The sequence below is a fragment of the Lemur catta genome, chromosome 4 (assembly GCF_020740605.2).
Source record: "Lemur catta isolate mLemCat1 chromosome 4, mLemCat1.pri, whole genome shotgun sequence".
NCBI classification, from domain to species: Eukaryota; Metazoa; Chordata; class Mammalia; order Primates; family Lemuridae; genus Lemur; species Lemur catta.
In genome coordinates, this window is record NC_059131.1 from 47,079,649 (window position 1) to 47,100,093 (window position 20,445).

At 32.8% G+C, this 20,445-nt stretch overlaps 1 protein-coding gene across 3 annotated transcripts in view; it reads right to left on the reverse strand.

Moving 5' to 3' along the window:
• The window catches only part of USP34 (ubiquitin specific peptidase 34), a 221,669-nt gene that overhangs the window by 66,182 nt on the left and 135,042 nt on the right, over positions 1 to 20,445 (reverse strand). For all 3 annotated transcript variants that reach the window (XM_045549681.1, XM_045549682.1, XM_045549683.1), the window contains exons 34-43: positions 19,132 to 19,332; positions 16,368 to 16,450; positions 12,822 to 12,862; positions 12,559 to 12,683; positions 11,430 to 11,582; positions 10,544 to 10,648; positions 8,484 to 8,539; positions 8,260 to 8,380; positions 1,811 to 1,994; positions 1,220 to 1,380 (exon numbers count right to left, since the gene is read on the reverse strand). In XM_045549681.1, coding sequence (XP_045405637.1) covers positions 1,220 to 1,380; positions 1,811 to 1,994; positions 8,260 to 8,380; positions 8,484 to 8,539; positions 10,544 to 10,648; positions 11,430 to 11,582; positions 12,559 to 12,683; positions 12,822 to 12,862; positions 16,368 to 16,450; positions 19,132 to 19,332 — 1,230 coding nt within the window. The remainder of the gene's footprint in view (positions 1 to 1,219; positions 1,381 to 1,810; positions 1,995 to 8,259; positions 8,381 to 8,483; positions 8,540 to 10,543; positions 10,649 to 11,429; positions 11,583 to 12,558; positions 12,684 to 12,821; positions 12,863 to 16,367; positions 16,451 to 19,131; positions 19,333 to 20,445) is intronic.

The window sequence follows — 20,445 nt, forward strand, 5'->3', positions numbered from 1 at the left end:
GAATATATGCAGCTTTCTTTAATCTTTCCATGAACATCAGAAAAGGGAACAGTATAGATAACTGAAGTTTTCATCTACAGAATCTGGTGCACATTTGACTACTTTCCAAACTCCTATATCAAATTCTGTCAAGCATCTTCTATATAGATGTAAGTTTAAACTTAATTTTTAACAAAAATAGCATTTATGAGACCTGCTCACAATTAGCACATCTGACTGTTCTTTCTGTTGCTACTAATTCCTCAAAGTGCTAATAATAGCTTAAAGATAGTCATTAATATGAAAAGAGAAACCAAGAACTATGGTCAAGTTGCCAGCTAGAAAAAAAAAAAAAATCACTGAAACCATGCTTCTTTGATAACAACTAGTTTTATAAAACTATACAGACGAGACTACCAAATTTAGTCACAAAAATTTCCATAAGTTAAATGAATCAATTATTCAACTACTTTTAGTCATAATCAATCTACACAGATGAAAAACTTAAAAATACCAGTATAACTAAAGCCAAAAAACCCAAACCCTTTTGAGTAAATGTAAACTAGAGACTTTGAAGAGTAACTTACACGTACTGAAGAAGTCACTGAAGGTTTATGAAGAATTGAAATACTTTATTAGGGGAAAAAAAAAGCCAAGACATAAAGATGGTATGATGGAGAAAAACAAAAATCCAGTGCAAGCCTAAAGGAAGTTTGCCAAAAAACTATAAAAGCAGTGCAAAAGGCAAACTAAAAAATAGCTCATGGTCAAAAAGAATGAAAACTGGAAAAAACAAGTGAACAAAAATACATGAAGCAGAGGTTACCCAAATAAACAAGGCCCACGATCTCATTTACTTTGGGATAAATATACAAAAAACAAGCTCAGTGGTTCTGGTAACATTTCCCTACTTGGTTTTAGACTTTGTTTATTTTCTATGTAATTAAAATTTGTATTTGTTTTTATTGAAAATATATTCACTGTTTACACTGAGTATATATATTTCACAACTGTGTTTTCCTCTGAGAAATAAATTATACTATAGCATTACAAGTAACCTATTAAAATGAAAAACAAAATTAAAATATACATGTTAGGTAGTTATGCAATCAAGTTTTCTCTCATTTTTTATTCATAAATTATTTTCTCAAACAATAATTTACTACACTGAGATAATCAAGATTTATAAGCAAAATTTTAAAATTTGATTTTACAGTTTTAAAAGAGAGGAAAATTCTACCTTAGCAGTGAAGACAGCTTGTCTTGCCTCAGGTATCATATAAAGCTGCTGAATAGTGGAAGCCAAATAACAAGTAGCTCCAAGGTTAGTCAGGCCAACAAATCTACATTCAGCACGGACATCCTCATGAGGCCAGTAGTCCCATTTGTAAGGTGCATGGGCTGCTTAAGAAAGAGGGAGGAAAAGACACCCCCCAAAACAAACTATTAAACATAATATATTGTGCTTTTATTGACAGCCTCTACCTCCATTAGTTATCTAGTTAATATAGATTATACATGATCATTTTCAAAATTAGGTAAGAATACATACTAAAACTAATTCATTCTCTAAAAACTCAAAGGACTATCAACAAAACTTGATTTTACTTGGTACTAAATTATTTTACAAAAAAAGCCAAAGTATTTAAAAAGGTCTTTCATGCCAATGTTTACTTTTTTCCCTTAATAACATCCTAGCAACAACAGTTAACTGTTAAACAACAACTGTTAAAGTATGTGAAGAGTAGATTCTTTCTTTAAACAATGTCCCCCAAAATCTCATTTCTGCATTCAAAATTTATAAAGATGAAAGGAAAATAATAATGCTTACACTGCATGTGTTGTGCCATGACCCAGTTATGTATTAACCTGTAGTTTTCAACAGACCCCTTTACCATCTCTACTAACAAATCATAAGCAGCAGCTCTTGAAGAATGTGATTTGCACTTTGGCTGTTGTCGATCTTTTAGACTTGGCAACAAAAACAGGAGATTGAAGATATCTCTTAAAAATTCCTGGGGTAAAAAGAGAAAAGTATATTGTCTAAACTTGAACATTGATTCCATTCCAAATATAATAAATGGCACAAATAGCCAACTGGTTTATATGAGAAGCTACAATTTAATAAAAGACTATTTAAAAGCTTATAGCAGCATCATAAACCATCATCTCAAAGTCTTCTGGATATTCTTTTCTCTGACAGAAAATGGAGTAGAGATCATCTTTTACTCTTTTCTCCCTCTTGACACCTAATAACTCATTCTTATAGATTCTCCATGTACAATGTTACTATTTTCCACTCCATTAAGTAATCAAACATTTCTGTTAAACCCTCCATTCACTGCCAACAAGTCCTATTTGTGCCTCTGCATTTACTTAACTTTCTCCTAATTTCACTCTACTAGTTAACAGCAACAGTAAGAGTAGCACAAGCAACTAACTCACACTGAGGAATTATTAAATGCCAGGCACTGTTGAAAAGCCCCAACACAAAAGGCAAGAAAGGTTAGAAAGATTAAAAATCTTCCTAGCAGTCAGAGTAACAGGTGGCAGAGTCAGGATTCAAAACACCAAGCTCTTAATCTCTATACTAGTGAAGTTCAAATTTAGACAAGATTTACCATTTGACAAAGATCCTCATTCTACATGTACTTATTCCTAAATTCAATCTGCCTGACAAAGTGAGTGCTGGATTATCTTTTCCTCTGGCTCATTCCTAATTGGCCCACTGCTGTTTTACCAAGTTACCTCCCTTATGCATCCCAAATATTATTATGGTACATTGCTCTGGAGTATAAAACCTCCTGGAGTACCGCGCAGAAAAGTAACATAGTAAGACTGAGACTGTGATATCCTTAGAAAGGCTGGATTGCAAGGCTGGCCTTTGGCTGTGGTTTGAAATTGTACTGGCAATAGTTCCCTATACTGATATAAAACATTTCTTAAGCGATAAAAATGTCTCTGGCTCACTATGCCTAATTGTAGCTGGTTTATGCTGAACACCTGTTTAACTTTCAGGAGAATGGAGTTTCAGTGCCTATGGTCAGTTATATAGGCATTATGTGCCTGCAGGACCCACCCTAACGCCTAGGCTCAAGAGAGCTGCCCTGGTAGACAACACTTCACACACATTGCCATACTCATTGATGGGGGAATTAAGCACGTCCTGCGCAACTCCACTGGGAGAAGATTCTTGGAAGGCTGCACCTGGTTTCTTCTAGACTTTGCCCCAGAAATCTTTTTCTTTTGATTTTCCTTTGTATCATTTCATTGTAATAAATCTTAGCCGTAAGTACAACTATATGCTGAGCCCTGTGAGCAATCACCAAACCTAGGGGGTGTCTTGGGAATTCATGACACAGGTACCCAAAAAAGAAGAATTTGAAATATTTTTCCATTAATGCCCTCACCTCTTTCATCTCACTATTGTCAAAGAATGTAAAATTGATAGCTGCTAACTTAGCAAAGAAAAGCAAATTTGGCTAGGAAATAGGGAAAGTGATGAAGGGCTTATTTCATACAGTTGACCCATTGATGATGAGATTGTATCTCATCTATCTCAGAATTCAGAAATAAAATTACTGTCATAGAGAAACAAAGCCTCTATGTTCACATACACTTATGTGAACTGAAAAAGTCAAACTGTTTCAAAGAGAAAGTCTGAATTAGCTAATAACTTAACAATAAACTATCTTTGCCAATCAGTTCAGATCTAGGAACTGAACCAGCTAAAATACCTATAGCTCCAAGGTTTTGCCAAAAACATATTTAAAGCCTGTGATAAAAGCATTTCATCAGAAATATGGGGATGATAAAAGCATACTAAAATGAAAAATATTTTTATTTTCCTTATTTTGAGTTTATCTGGAAACAGGTGTTTCTAAGTGAAAGAATAACATTTACAGGAACATATTCCACTTGATAAATCATGTTAAAGTCATTTTGGTATACATCACAGAAAGAAGAACTTAAACTGCTATCAGAGAAACTACTAAAAATACTTTTTGGTGACAAAGTTACATATAATTCAGAAGAAATTAAAAGAAATTAAAAAATTATCAAAAAAACTTCTTCCATTCCCACTATAAACATTATATGAACAGGGTTTATATTCCCATTATGTAACAAGGTTTCTCAGAATTCACATATATAAAAACATCAAGTAGGAAGAGAATTAATGAACACTGTCATTCTAGCTTAATAAGTAATGTGCACCCACAACTATGTAAAGTATTAAGCTCCATTCTTCTATTAATGCATATATTCTCAATAAAATTTAACTTTTAATGTTGCTAACATGGCAAAACAAAATACTAAATGTATTGTAATGATAACGAAATACCAAAGGAATTTAAGACAATATCATGTGGTCATAGGAAATATTTTATTAACTTATATATTTTTATTGCATATAAGTATGATAGGTGAGTAAAATAAAAAATGTCCAAAAATGTACATAAATATATTATAATAAAATTTTGTGGGGGAGTCAAATGGAAATAGTGTGGGCAATTAATTCCCTGGATATATGTCATTTACAAATATTTAAATCTGAAAAGTTTAGAAATTTTTAAAAATTTAAAAATCCATGAGAAGACACATAGGTTTTTCAAGAAATATGTAAACAATAAAATTTGAAGATCAGTGCACTCTATTGGCTCTCAACCAGTTACCAGACTTATTTTGCTAAAGCATATTCCTGACACTTGATCAAAAACTTCAAAGGTTCCTTTTAAAAATTTTTATTAATAATAATTGTACATACTTATGTGGCATGTGATATTTTGATATATACATATAAAATGTAATGATCATGATTTCACAATTTAATATTTTACACTTAAGTTATTCTATAAGGAAATTATTTAAGTGAAAGGAATGAAATAGAGAAATACTTTTTTTTCAGATAAGTACTCAGTTATTCTAATTTTTTATCACTGATTAGAAATGTCTCCTTTATCATATTCTAAACTGCCATTTATATTTTATTTCTGGACTTTTTCATTCCATTGTCCTGTCTATTGATTCACTAATATCATCTTAATTATGCAGATTTATAGTTGGTACTGTCCTGTAGAGGTATCCATCTTCACTATTATTCCTTTTCAGAATTTTCCTGGCTGTTTGTTTTCCACATAAACTTTAGAATCAATTCATCTGGTTCTTTTAAAAAATTAAAATTGTGTTCCTTTTTTTTGTTGGATTTGTATTAAACTTAGAGGTTGATACACAGCTGCTATCTTTATGATACTGAATTTGCCTATACAAGGACAGGATTTATCATAATTATACAAGACTAGTCTTTTTGTGTTTTTCATTTTAAAGTTTTCTTCATATAGTATTTGGCTTTTAAGTATTTAAGTTTATTGCTACAAATTTTATCTTTTTTTGATATATTGAAAACAGAATCTTTGGGCACAGTGGCTCATTTCTATAATCTCAGCACTTTGGAAGGCCAAGATGGGAGGGTTGCTTGAAGCCAGGAGTTTGAGACCAGCCTGGGCAATATAACAAGACCTCATCTGCGAGGCTGAGGCAGGAGAATCACTTGAGTCCAGGAGTTTGAGGTTGCTGTGAGCTAGGCTGACACCATGGCACTCTAGCCTGAGCAACAGAGTGAGACTCTGTCTCCAAAAAAAAAAAGACCTCATCCCTCATCCCCACAAAAATTTTTTAAAAAATTAGCTGGACATGGTGGTATGCACTTATAGTTCCAACTACTTGGGAGACTGAGGCAGGAGGATCATGTGAGTCCAGCAGTTCAAGGTCAGTAAGCTCTGATCACACCACTGTACTCCCGCCAAGGTGAAAGAACAAGACCCTGTCTCTTTAAAAACAAACAAACACAAAACCACATGCACACATTTGTATAGACAATATTGCACAGTGGTTAGAAGCTTGGAGCTTGGCCTTGTGAAGGGTTTGAATGACTCAGTCATACTCAAGCTGCTTAATATGCCTATGCCTCATTTTCATCTTCTTGTCAAAAATGGGTTTAGTAACAGTATCTACTTTTTAAGGGCTCAAAAATTTTGCCTGGGATAATTATTTATACAAATTAATAAACAAAAGAGAAGAAAAAGGCAAGGGGCAATGTTAAAAAAACATAAATAATGAAGAAGAGTAAGATTTTTGTAAAAAAACATTTCCAGCACATATGACAGGCAGAATTGGTATTTTCAAAATAACTTTTACAAATAAGAAAAATGAGAAAAGAATACAATTTATAAACTGAAAATCACAAATACAACCAGACAATAAATAAGTGGAAAGACACTCACTCACTAAAAACCAAAGAAATAAAACTATAGCAACAGTGAGATCGGCAAAGATTTAAGAGTCATGTAGGAATGTGTAGATGTTTGAGAAACTGCCATTCTTATATAGTGTGACAGTAAATGTAAACTGATGTTGCCTTTTATAAAATGATATAAACTATTAATTAAAATCAAACTATTCTGGCTGGGCGTGGTGGGTCACGGCTGTAATCCTTGCATTTTGGGAAGCTGAGGAGGGAGGATCTACTCGAAGCCAAAAGTTCAAGACCAGCCTAGGCAACATAGTAAGACCGTATCTCCACAAAAAATTAAAAAAAAAAAATCAGCCAGGTGTGGTGGTCCATACCTAGAGTCTTAGCTAGTTGCGAGGCTGAGGCAGGAGGATCCCTTGAGCCCAGGAATTTGCACCTGCAGTGAGCTGTGATCATGCAATTGCACTCTAGCCTGGGTGACAGAGATCTTATCTCAAATAAAATAAATCTATTTTACTTTTTAAAATTCATGAGTAAATAATGAGACAGGCGTGCAAAGATGTTCTCTGAACAGTTAGTTTTTCTACAATAACATGTCAATAAAGATTTAAATTATTCCCTTTTATATATTCAATTTTAAAAAATATTTTTAATGTACTCATTTTTTTAGTGAAGAGAGATTACTGAATAGTACTTACAGAATGTAAATTTTATAAAATATAAATTTTATATATGTGTATTTTTTTATATCCACAGAAAGTCCTGGAAGGCCATCACCAAAGCATCATGGGAAATCAAACTACATAGGAACCTTCTCTTTCTCTGTACTTTCTAAAATTTTCTTTTTTTTTTTGGGGGGGGGGGGGGCGTGGGTGGGGAACAGAGTCTCACTTTTTTGCCCGGGCTAGAGTGCCATGGAGTCAGCTTAGCTCACAGCAACCTCAAACTCCTGGGGTTAAGCAATCCTCCCTCAGCCTCCCAAGTAGCTGGGACTACAGGCATAAGCCACCATGCCTGGCTAATTTTTTTGTATATATTTTTAGTTGTCCAGATAATTTCTTTCTATTTTTTAGTAGAGACAGGGTCTCGCTCTTGCTCAGGCTGGTCTCGAACTCCTGACCTCAAGTGATCCTCCCGCCTCGGCCTCCTAGAGTGCTAGGATTACAGGCATGAGCCACCATGCCCGACCTCTTTATGATTTTTTGCTTACAATGATGTTATTAGAAAAATTGGTTAATATGTTTATATCTGTGGATAAAAGTTATATTTGGGTTTACATATAAGACTTCAACCAGCAAGTCTGTAAATTAATCAAATCATTCCTAGTGAGTGTAATGGAAAAAGAAACCTAGCAGAAACAGCATAAAAATGAGTTTTATGGATTAGAGGAAATAGTGCAGATTCCAAACGGATTAGAATGTCATCTTAAGTTTATCTTAAAAATCCTTTAGTCTATGCCCGTGTGGATGCTCCTCCATCCTTTTGGTTACTGTTTCCTAACACAATCAGTAATATCAAGATAACAACTTGCCAAACCATAACTAATTCCTTCAATGCAGGCGATGACAAATGTGCCAATGGCAAGGTGAACAACTTAATCAAAAGAGTAATTAGACATTTGTTGGTATCAGCCATTAGGTACTTCAAATATTCAACAACACATTTATGTCCTGCAGGCCTTTCAAATATGAAACCAATAAGTACTCTATGATGACTACTTATTAATTCCATTGTGTTAAGATATTAATTCATGATTTAACATATCAATTCAAAATATACAATTCTACAGAAAGCATAACATTACAGTAGAAGTTACCTTTCTATATACAATCACAGAAATTTAAACTTGTTTTTGCATTCTAAAACTTTTATATTTCTCAGAGTTCAATTTATTTAAAGTTCACTTTTCCTGCCAGGAATTAAGTTCTAGAAAGCTTTACGTTTGTATGTTTAAAAAATTTAACATATCTACATATAATGCAACAAAAAAAATGTTCACTCATATTTCACATAGACATCTTAATACCTACCTGTCCTTCCCTTGAAAATTTAAAGGGTGGTTTGTGTTTAATAACACTTGTTGCAAGCCTTAGGAGTCCTGTAAGCCCATCATCCTCTATATTACCATCCTGATGATCAAGGATCTCCCTACTACAAAAAAGAAAAGAAAAGAAAAAAACACAAGACAGTTGATGTAATTATGTCTTTTATCTCTCCTCAACAACATGAATGTCAATTTCACATCAAATTTTACCTTCGAATACAGTCAGCCAAATGTCTTGTCAAAGCATCTAAGTCGAGAAGTGTGGTCTTCATACAAAAGAAAAATACAAATTCAAATACAGATTTATGTTTAGTAGTATACAAATTATTAAAACAAAAAAATAATTTTCTTATAGGTAACAATAATTTAGTTCTCCCAAATTCAGTAAATTATAAACTTAATACATCAACACTTTACTTATACATGATGTCCATTAATAAAATTATAGGTTTAAACTCACCATTAATTATCTTACAAAACAGTACCAATGGACTGTTGGTAATAAACTGTGATAGTCACAATCTGTTGAGAAGACACTAGTGTTTGTTGTTTTATTTTTTTGACAACTCTACTGAGATGTAATTCACATACAATTCACCCAGTGAGATTTGTTTTTTATACCATTTTTAAGCTAGGCTTTAACAATAAACTCTGAAGTTAATTTCAAAAAGCTTTAATTCTTATTATAACTGACCAACAATATTAAAATAGATTTCACAAAATAGAACTAAATTTAAGAGTACTCTCAAAGAAATTCAGATCTTTAAGAAGGAAAATTACTTTGGCAAGCAATAAAGATTAGATTCCTACTTCAGCTTAAATGGGCAAACCCAAGTTAAAAAAAAATGCTCATCTGGTATCAGTGCTTTAATTAGTAATAATTAAGTAAATCAAAACTTCACTACTAATTTTCATAATTTTCAAACAAAAAGTAGAAGATTTAAAGACTTTAGATGTAAACTAAAAAGTAGGAATTACAAACACTATAGGACTTTTTAATATAAAGTGTATATGTTGCATTTTTCATTTAAATACATGAAAAAAACTAAGAAAAAATGTTTCCTAAATATTTAAATGGATATGTTTCTTCATGTTTCTCATTTCTTCTTCTTTTTATTGAGACAGAGTCTTGCTCTGTTGCCTGGGTTAGAGTGCAGTGGTGTCGTGACAGCTCACTGCAACCTCAAATTCCTGGGCTCATGTGATCCTCCTGCCTCAGCCTCCTGAGTAGCTGGCACTACAGGAATGTGGCACCATGCTCAGCTAACTTCTAAAATTTTGTAGAGACACAGTCTCGCTATGTTGGCCAGGCTGGTCTCAAACTCCTGGCCTCAAGGGATCCTCCCACCCTGGCCTCCCAAAGTGCTAGAGTTATAGGCACGAGCCACCATGCCTGACTTTTCTTCTAACAACTTAGATGCATTTTAACATATTAAATTTATATGATGCCAGGTGCAGTGGCTCATGCCTATAATATCCTAGCACTCTGAAAGGCCGAGGCAGGAGGATTGCTTGAGCTCAGGAGTTCGAGACCAGCTGAGGAAGAGCAAAACCCTGTCTCTATCAAAAACAGAAAAATTAGCTGGGCATCATGGCACATGCCTGCCTGTAGTCTCAGCTACTCATGAGGCTAAGGCAGGAGGACTGCTTGAGCCCAGGAGTTTGAGGTTGCAGTGAGCTATGATGATGCCAATGCACTCTAGCCTGGGTGACAGAGTAAGACTCTCAAAAAACAAACACAAAAAATTATATGAAGTGAAAAAAACAAAAGTCCTCATGTGGCAAGTTTTTCTTTGAAATTTACTTGTTTTAAACATTCTTTGGATGGAAATGTACTTTCAGTCTAGTTTAAAAAATTAGTAGATCAGCAAAAACTGACTATGTTTCTTTAGCTTAACATAACTTCTATTTGAATTGCAACTTTATTTTACATATTCAGGACTCTAAATCCACATGCTATTATACAGAGGTATACATTTAAATTTAAAATCTAAATTTCACACTCCAAGTAAGATTTTACTTCCACTATCTTATTCAGAATAGACAAGAAACTACTTATAGGCACCAGATGAAGACATTTCAACTAAGGTCAAAGTAAAAACAAGATAGAAATTATAAAAGGACAAAAAAGTACAGATAAAGTAGAAAAATTATGGTAGCACCAAGTTACAGATTAATAAACATGTCCTTAATAACAAACACCAATAAAGTCATGAAAATACATGTGTATAATTCAAATTTATTAGCAATATATAATTTTCTGAACATACCTGACTAGCGTCCTTTATATGTATGTTGTCAACTAATTTGCACAACAACCAAAAATACTCTTTACATCCAGGTTTTAACATTGGTTCTTCCTCATAATCATCTATCTATTAAAAAAATTTCATACTTTGTAAAAAACATTTTAAAAATAACTTAAAATTATAATACACTTAAGAAACTACAGGCTTTAGGAAATAATTTATATTTATGCTATAAATCCCTATGTAAACTAAACAGTATTCAAATTTTAAAAAAGTGGAGAATATACTCCTAGTTTCTGTACAATCAGAATAACTGAGAACAAATGACTAACATGAGAACTCTTAGGAAAACAGTCACAAACTACTTATACTTGGAAAAGATATAAATAAGGAGGAAAATAATGTAAATCCTACAATGCATCAAATTTCTGGGATTAGTAAAATTTTTTGTATTAATGAGCTCTGAATTTATTATATGGTAGAAGTCTTTTACTAGGCTAGTATATACACTGGGGCAGGAAGGAAAACTAAAAATTCAGAATATCATAAGAATAAAAAAACTTGTGTGACTAAATGGAGAAGGGAGCTACATTTACAATATCTTAATCATTCAACTTAACACAAGGCCCAGAATCTAGCTAGAACAAATGCTATTTCCAAAACAGAATACCCATGAGAGAGCCCACAGGGTTGAAATCAAAACACAGATTCTTCTTCCTAGTTGGAACAAGGATACAATGTGTCACAATGTTGTAACTTTAAGAACTGTATACCTACTACCTTCTTGGTAATAATTACAGACAGTAACCAAGTACTCAAAATTACTGCAAGGATATAGTACAATGGTAAACTTGAGGCAAAAGAAATTACAGAAATAGAACTGTCTCTAAATACAGTAAAATCTTACCCTGACAGGTTTGAGTGCTTGAGCATCAGGAAGAAATTTCAACAATGTTGAGGCAGCCAACAGCAGAAAAGAACGATTGATTGAGTCTCCTCCATCTAGCCCTGACAGAGATAACTTATAGAGACCATTGCAAGATTCATGACGAACTGCAGTCTAAATGAAAAACCAAGTTCCAAAGTCAGTCTGAGTTAGTATTAAAAAGCTAATGTTAATATGTTGCCAGAAATAACATTAGGTAACTTCTTTAATATTTTAAATACAATGTTCTGATCACATACATATGCATGTAAATAACATGATCAAAAAAAGTACTCCAAAATACACAATATATAAATACAGTATTTTAGAAATTCATATGTATTCTCATATATATGTAAATAAAAGCAAACAAAACCAAATAAGCAGACCAACACAAAAAAGAACTGAGGGGAAGATATTCAAAAGTTTAAGTTATTTACAAGATCAGTAAAGGATAAAATATTTTCAGAACTATAAGTAACTTAGGAAGTACTTAAAATCAGAACATTTTATACATCATAGGGGAATTGCCCAAATGTCAAAATGGTTACCTGGGACAGAGCTAGAACAAGAACATATATGGCATTCAATCCAAAGCTTAGTATTTGACAATGCTGATTTAAAAAATAAGTAACTTTGTGGCTAAGTACTAAGTGTGTGTTTCTATGTTTCAGTTAAAAATATAACATGGGCAATATCAAGGTATGGCTAATAAAAATGATGTTGGGCTCACTGTCAAAACGGGAAGCAAACTATATCGTTTACTTTTAGTCTCTCTTGCCTCTACTATTTAAGCAACAGAACATTTCTAAAACATAAATTACCAAAATAAATTCTCAAGTAACTTCCCATTCCCTGCAAAACAAAAATTTTAAAAAAATCCAAAACACATTTCAGGGAAAAATCCAAATATAAGTGCTACAGAATACATAACATTTACAGTTCTTTGTACATAGTTCAAAACACTCTAGACCTTGAAAGATTAAATAAATAATGTCATACATTTATGGAATCATATACATTTGTTTTTACTCGCTTTTTAAAAAATTATCAGTGTTAACAATATGAACACATAAAAAGTAACAGTACTAATCTTCAATCTTTATCTTACCTCAGGAATAAGGAGGGTCAATTTTTTCAGCCAATCTTGTAAATGATCACTATCAGCAAGGCTGGATTTCACTAAAGAACAGCAATGAGCCCAACTCACCAAAAGCCACATTGAATAATGTGAAACTAAAGAAAAATCAGAAAATAGTATGACTATAAAAGGTTTGGGCTAAAAAGAAAACACAATGATCACTATTAAAGATAAAATATATAAATATCTATTATTCAAATGTTTATTAAAAGTTAACTTTGAAGAACCCTTACCTTCATGTCTAGACCTGTGATCGGACTGAGCTTTCAAAACTCTGTAAAGTAAAAATGCACCATCACCACTAAATTGAGAAATAGATTAAAATAATTCAATTTATCATCATATATCCTTTAAAGTTTATAACTTCCCTCTTAAAAAAGATTAAATTTTAAGAGAGCTACATATTTCATATTTATTTCTTCCATGGACTTTATCATTTATTTGAAGAATCACTGGCAAGTCAAATGCACTGAAATAAAGAGTAGAATGATCGTTACCAGAGGCTGAGAAGAAGGAAGGGAATGGGCAGTTGTTGGTTAAAGGATACAATGTTTCAGGTAGACAGAAGGAATAAATTTTGAGATATACTGCACAGCAGGATGACTATAGCCAATAAAAATGTCTTGTATATTTCAAAATGAAACAAAGCCCACCCCCAAAATAGAATCACTGGTAAAATCTTACTGTAGCAAAAACCAAATGACTTTAGATTTAATAACAAAAATCTGAGTGAATACAACATTGACTGAAATGTGTAAACCCTCAGAAGGGCTTATGATTTAGTTACTAAAGAGATATGTATCACTAAGAAATAGGTTATAATGGTTTAGAGTCTAAACTTAAGACTCTTTTTTTTTTTTTTTTTTGAGACAGAGTCTCGCTTTGTTGCCCAGGCTAGAGTGAGTGCTGTGGCATCAGCCTAGCTCACAGCAACCTCAAACTCCTGGGCTTAAGTGATCCTCCTGTCTCAGCCTCCTGAGTAGCTGGGACTACAGGCATGCGCCACCAGGCCCGACTAATTTTTTCTATATATATTTTAGTTGGCCAGATAATTTCTTTCTATTTTTAGTAGAGACGGGGTCTCGCTCTTGCTCAGACTGGTCTCGAACTCCTGACCTTGAGCGATCCACCCGCCTCAGCCTCTCAGAGTGCTAGGATTACAGGCATGAGCCACCGAGCCCGGCCTAAGCTTAAGACTCTTAATCATAAATTGACATAAAATGCCCTTCCTTCTGCATTTATAATGTCAATTTCTATCAGGAATGGTGAAAAGCAAATTATTAGAAAGTAGAGAAAACTGAATAGTTATTATTTTATTACTATTTTTCATCATGATACTTCTAATAACATTAACAGAAAATATACTACCCAAATTTAAAGAAAAGTAAATATTAAAATTTTTCTTTTTAACAAAACCAATAAATACGTACTATTTCCCTTACAAATAAACTTTTTTTTTTTAAAAAAAAGCAATCTGGGCCCCCCAACTTTATAAAAATTAACAAAACATCTCTTAAAACCTTTAGAAGTAATTTCTCAATTTTACTGATATAAAGTTAATAAGATTAAAACTTAACAATCAAGTATTTGATCGTATTTCACTTTTAGTTTTTATTGTTTTGGTACAATATGTTTAACTTTACTAGGAGCAACCCACTCCCCTACCTTTTACGTTTATAGCATTAGAAGATTTTTCACAACACAAGCAAAAATTTCACTCTAGCTGCCTTGACACTGACCTCCTAGCACTGTATGAACTGAAGGTGAGGGCCTGTGGGAAGATTATGGTGCAGAAAAAGGAGGAGAGAAAGCGCTAGGGATGAGAAGGGCAAACTAATATTGCAAAGACTGTAATGAGCTCTAAGAATGAAACTGGTTAAACTCTTTTAAAGGTTTTTACAATAACTTTATAAATCATTTGAGTACAATGGCAAACATATGGAATATTTAGAAATTAATTTCAAATAGTCTAACATAATATATGTGACTATGTAAGGCATACAAAGTCCCCATGTATTAATCAGCAATTACCTTACCTGAATTCCTATATTATTAAATTTTTCTACAATATTAAAACCTCTATAGTCCAAATAAATGGGACCATATTACATGTTTAAAGGATATTTTTACACATGTATCTCTAAGCTCTGACCACTGAGAGCCCAGAAGCAATGACATACCAGTAACAATGGATACACCAAGCTCCCACCCTTTGGAGGCTCCCCACCACGAGGCACTTAAAGGGACTTAAAGAAATTAACTGATTTCAGGACTAAGGCAGGGAAGCTACAAGATGAGCTAAGAAGATATTGTAGTGACATTAAAATAAAAAGGATCCCCCCCCACCTCATCTCACCCTAAATAATGGGCTATGCCAACGAACATATAAACAAGCTTGAAGAGGTTTCTATCAGCCAACTGTGGTACAATTTGAGCAAAGTAAACATACTAAAGGAAAAAAAAAAATCCATGAATCCAAATTAATATTAAATAAAAAGGAGGAAAAGAAAACTCGTTCTCACAATACAATGTCAATAAATAAAAAGGAATAGTAAGAGTTAGAAAAATCAGTTGTAAACCCATTAATATTTAAATGTAATCAATCAAATCATCAGTGACAACTAAAACCAATGAATGAAAGTTTTATGAAGAGCAGAAAATTTATACACTTGCAAAATATCTTCTCACAGGTTGCTTATTAATTAACAAAGGAAAAATCAAAAACTTTACATGAGAGAAACCTACAGGAAACCAGATTAACTGATCAAAATTAATATCACCAAAAATGAGACAAACTGACATCACCAGAATATACCAGAAAGGACATGACATTTCTTATGGAGTATTCTTACTAGAAATGTATAATTTGAATCTAATCATGAGGAACAATCAGGAAAACCCAAACGAAAAGTGCTCTATAAAAAAAAACAGCCTATACTACTAAAAAATGTCAATGCCATGAGAAAAAGGCAAGAAAGTATCTCTGATTAAAGGAAATCAGATGCAACACATGATCCTGGGCCAGGAAAAATACTGCTATAAAGAATATCAAATTGGCCGGGCGCGGTGGCTCACGCCTGTAATCCTAGCTCTGGGAGGCCGAGGCGGGTGGATCGCTCGAGGTCAGGAGTTCGAGACCAGCCTGAGCAAGAGTGAGACCCCGTCTCTACTAAAAATAGAAAGAAATTATCTGGCCAACTAAAAATATATATACAAAAAAAATTAGCCGGGCATGGTGGCTCATGCCTGTAGTCCCAGCTACTAGGGAGGCTGAGGCAGTAGGATCGCTTAAGCCCAGGAGTCTGAGGTTGCTGTGAGCTAGGCTGATGCCACGGCACTCACTCTAGCCCGGGCAACAAAGTGACACTCTGTCTCAAAAAAAAAAAAAAAAAAAAAAAGAATATCAATGGGATAATTTGAATATGGACTATATATAATATGTTAATGTTAAATTTTGTAAATTTGAAAATTTTACTCTAGTTATTAACAAAATGTCCCTGGTCTTAGGAGATACACATCAAAGTATTTATGGGTAAAAAGTCATGATGTCTGCAACTTAGTCTCACAAGATTCAGGAAAACACGTAAACACAGAGAAAGCACATGCTCATAAATAATAAATTTTAGCAAAAAGTTAATAACATATGTAAATCTGGGTGGAAGGTATGAGAGATTATTATCCTAATAATTTTTTTAAGGTTAAAATTATTCAAAATGAAGTTGAGAAACACTTCTTACTATATACACATACATATATAAAATATATAAAAAAATGCCTACCTAGGAGCCAGATTATCATACGTATAAGCAACAGACATAAGTCGTTGAATCAAACTGGTTCCTTGGACAAGAACAAGAAATACCTTCAAAACAAAAACATTTTTTAAAACACTTTTAAATATAGCAAAACAAAAACAATTTTTAACTCAAGATTCCAATTATTTTGATTTTTATCTACAACAAGATAAAGAATGTCCTAAGAATTATTTGAAAATACTATAAAAACACCAAACATTAGAAAACCAGAATTTAGTAACCACACTTAAGATCAGCAACTTAAAAAAATATATTAAAAATTTAGAGAAGTAAAAATATTTAGAAATAGAGGCAAAAATGTTCTTTGCATTTCATACATAGATTTTCGCAAGTCACTGAACTGGGTGAAAAAAACATTATACATTATACATATCAGTGGTTTTTTGGGGGGTGGGTGAAGAACTAAACATTTTTTACTTTTGAAATAAGTATATTAAAAAAAAATCAAACAGTAGCAGATTTCTCAGTCATCCTGAAATAAATATAAAAAAGCAATATAATATACTATGGGTAAAGAGCATGGATTCTAGATTCTAAATCCTGAGGTTCAACATTTAGTTTCAAGCTGCATTATTCTAATACATACTTAATTTGTAAGTTCTAGTTCTTTATCCATAGAATGGGACAAAAATAATTCACTAATTTAATAAGAAATTAGTGAATCCCTTCTGCAGGCTAGAATCCATTTGGGGTATATACTTAAGGCATCGTTCCTGCCTTGGAGCAGACAGCCACAGAAATCACTGTAACACAAGTATACACGATGTGCCAAATGAGCAAAAGAAGGGAGCAAAACCTGTCCCTGACAGAATGGAGAAAGCTTCCAAAAAAGCTGATGTTTAGGCTGGAATCTGAAAGCAACTTTCTAAAATGCTATTAAGGAGACCAAATGAAATAATGCATGACAGTAAATTCTTAAATAAATTAGAGTTCTTCCTTACTATCTACAGTGTATCAAAACTAGATGACTTTTTCTCCAAAACTAATCCAACAAAAAATTTTATTTCCAAATATCTCAAATGTACTTAAGTAAACTGTAATTATTTTGATCAACTCATGCAAAGAATAGATAGTATGGACCTTCTCTAAACTATAAAAACAAAACACGTGCATGTACATAGAAGCTTTGAAAAGCTAAAACAGAAAAATAATGGCTGTCATCTATGACTAGGGGAAAGGTTCACTTGTATATTCTGAATTATTTTCAATACATGTAGATGCATGTATTTCTAAACACAAACCAATTACTTTTAAAACTCCATAAATGTATACACGTGTTTTATGTATACACTTATGTATATTATTAAAATCTCAAAAGGAAATCACTAATAAAGGTCAATAAACATTGAAATTATTTAGTGAGTTGATGGAAAGAAACATAACCAATTAGAGCATTTATACTACAACTTGGAAAGTTTATTCTGGAAAAAAACATAATAAACATTATAGCAATGTAGTTTACTAAAGTAGAAGTTCACAATATACAATACTGTAAGACACATTCAGATTGCATTGTACTCCCCATGTCTTTAATTTTATTACATGTAAATGATCTATAATACTCGCAGAGATCACTTTTTCCATTTAACTCTCAAAATTCCAAAAAGACTTTTATGATGACCCATTTCCACTTAATGAATAGTAAATTTATCTTCTATTCCTTATGATTTTCTTAATAATGTTTTCTTTTCTATAACTAACTTTATTATAATAATAGAGTATATAATACATATAACATACAAAATATGTGTTAATCAGCTTTTATGTTATTGGTAAGGCTTCCGGTCAACAGAAGGCTATTAGTAGTTAAGTTTTGGGGGAGTCAAAAGTTATACATAGATTTTCAAATGTGTAGAGGGTCAGCACCCCGAGCCTCTGTGTTATTCAAGGGTCAACTGTACTTTCAGCTCTAAATTTACCCATTTATATGCTTGTTCTACGATGGTAGGGTTAGTACATCACAAAACAAATTCCTCCTTTGCCAGCTGGCTTCCTATTAGTTTTGGCCAACCTAGGACACTAGAGAGACTATTTCCTTGCTTTTTCTGTCAGTGTTATTCTAGAAGTATATTACTTAGAAGAGGCAGTTGGTTTTGGCATTCAGATTTTTTTGGCACTCCTAGAACCCAGTTCTATCAGGTCGATTCTGACAATCTCACAGCAGCTGAGCAGAACCCCTTTCTCAGAAGCCTAAACCTCAGTTCAACAGGATCCCTCCTGCAGGCATCTAGGTCCTGATACTCCCAACCACTTCTCTATATACCTCAAGATCTAGGAGTGGTAAATGGTTCCTTGTCCGGGTTACTTCACCATTCTCTTTTTGCTTTTTCAGCCCTCCAACATATATGTATAAAATCAATTTCCTATTTTAAATTTCCTATGTTGAAATATCTACTATGGCTTCCGCTTTCCTGAATGAGCCCTCATACGCTCAGTATATAAATTACTGAGTCCAAATATTTAATCCAATCTCAGTTAGATGATATTAAAATGTCACCTAATTCATTCCTGCATTTTGGATGATGAATTAAAAAGCAATACTGCTTCATAATCATTGCTGCTTTAAAACAATGGTATCACTTCAGCTGTTGGGTTAAATCGCAGTAATATAGGATAACATTTCTTATGCATTAGTGTACTTCACTTTGTAAAAACAAAAACACACAAGTGCTCTTAAAACATAATTGGAATTCATCGCTACAATCTAATGTTAATTTCTGTACTTTACCTCGGTTAATCGTGGTATATGAAGACCCTTGGCATGATCACCAGCAGCCTTCCTTGATTTGCCAGGCCAGGTTCTTTTCCTATGGCTTTCTGCTATACCAGACCAGGCAAAGACATCATGATAAGCTAAATCCAAATCAGCTGGATCTACTGCAAACTGGCATATTAACTTCAGCAAGCAAGCAAGACAGTCTAGCTGCCACTGTAAACGAAAAGAAAATGTCATTTCTCTATCTCCATTAACTTAGTATTACCACTATATAATGCTGACATTAAAAGACCAAAAAATGAAAATATTATAGCTAGTACTTAATCTATGTGCTATAAAAATTTTGCTAGGCAAATATTGTGGTAACAATCCAATCCTACAAAAGTGAAGGAAAAATATGTAGCCACTAAGAGGGTATATTTAATGAAATGGAAATGACACTTTCATTTATTTTATGAAAGCATCATAAAAATATTATGTAATACACAGTTATGAGATTTGTGAAAAAATATACTGTTCAGAATGTATAATTTAAAAAAAATTATTAAAATGCTTACAAGGATATAATTTACTCACCAATAAAACGAATTGAGAAAGTATATTATATGCTGTTTCTCCACACAAGTGGCACATACTCTTAATATTTTGGGACCAAATCAGTTCTTAGTAATTCCACAAAATAATTCAACCAAAAATCTTGCACATTCCATACACACATTTAAAATAAAAGAAATATTTCTTTAGTAAAATATTGTGTTTGGAATGTATGAAAAATGAAATTTATAGCTGACTTCAAGCTCAATTTAAGAAGTTAAAACACTTTCTTAAATAGATAAAAGTATCACTTATGTACAAAATGAGAGTTTCAGAGCTTTTGTTTCAATAGTTGTGGGCCTCCTGTTCTCCCGATTCCACTGCCAACTTGTACACCTTTACCAATATACCAGGAAACTGTTCTTCCCTCAATAGTAGCAATATCATATTACTGAATTTCAAGAAAGGAACCAAGATAATTCAGAGAGGAAAGGAAAGTCTTTTGAATAAACTGTGTTAGAAAAACTGGACAGCCATATGAAGAGCAAAAACTAAACCTCAATATTCATTACATATACAAAAGTTAACTCAATGCATTATAGACCTAAAATATAAAAGAAAAGTATAAAACTTACAGAAGAAAACACAGGAGAAAAATCTTTGTGACCCTGGAACAAAGATTTCTCAGACTGGATACAAATTTCATTAAAATTAAAAACTTCTCCCCAAAAAGACACTGTCAATATAATGGAAAAGCCAAAGGTTGTGCAAATTCCTCCCATACATAAATCT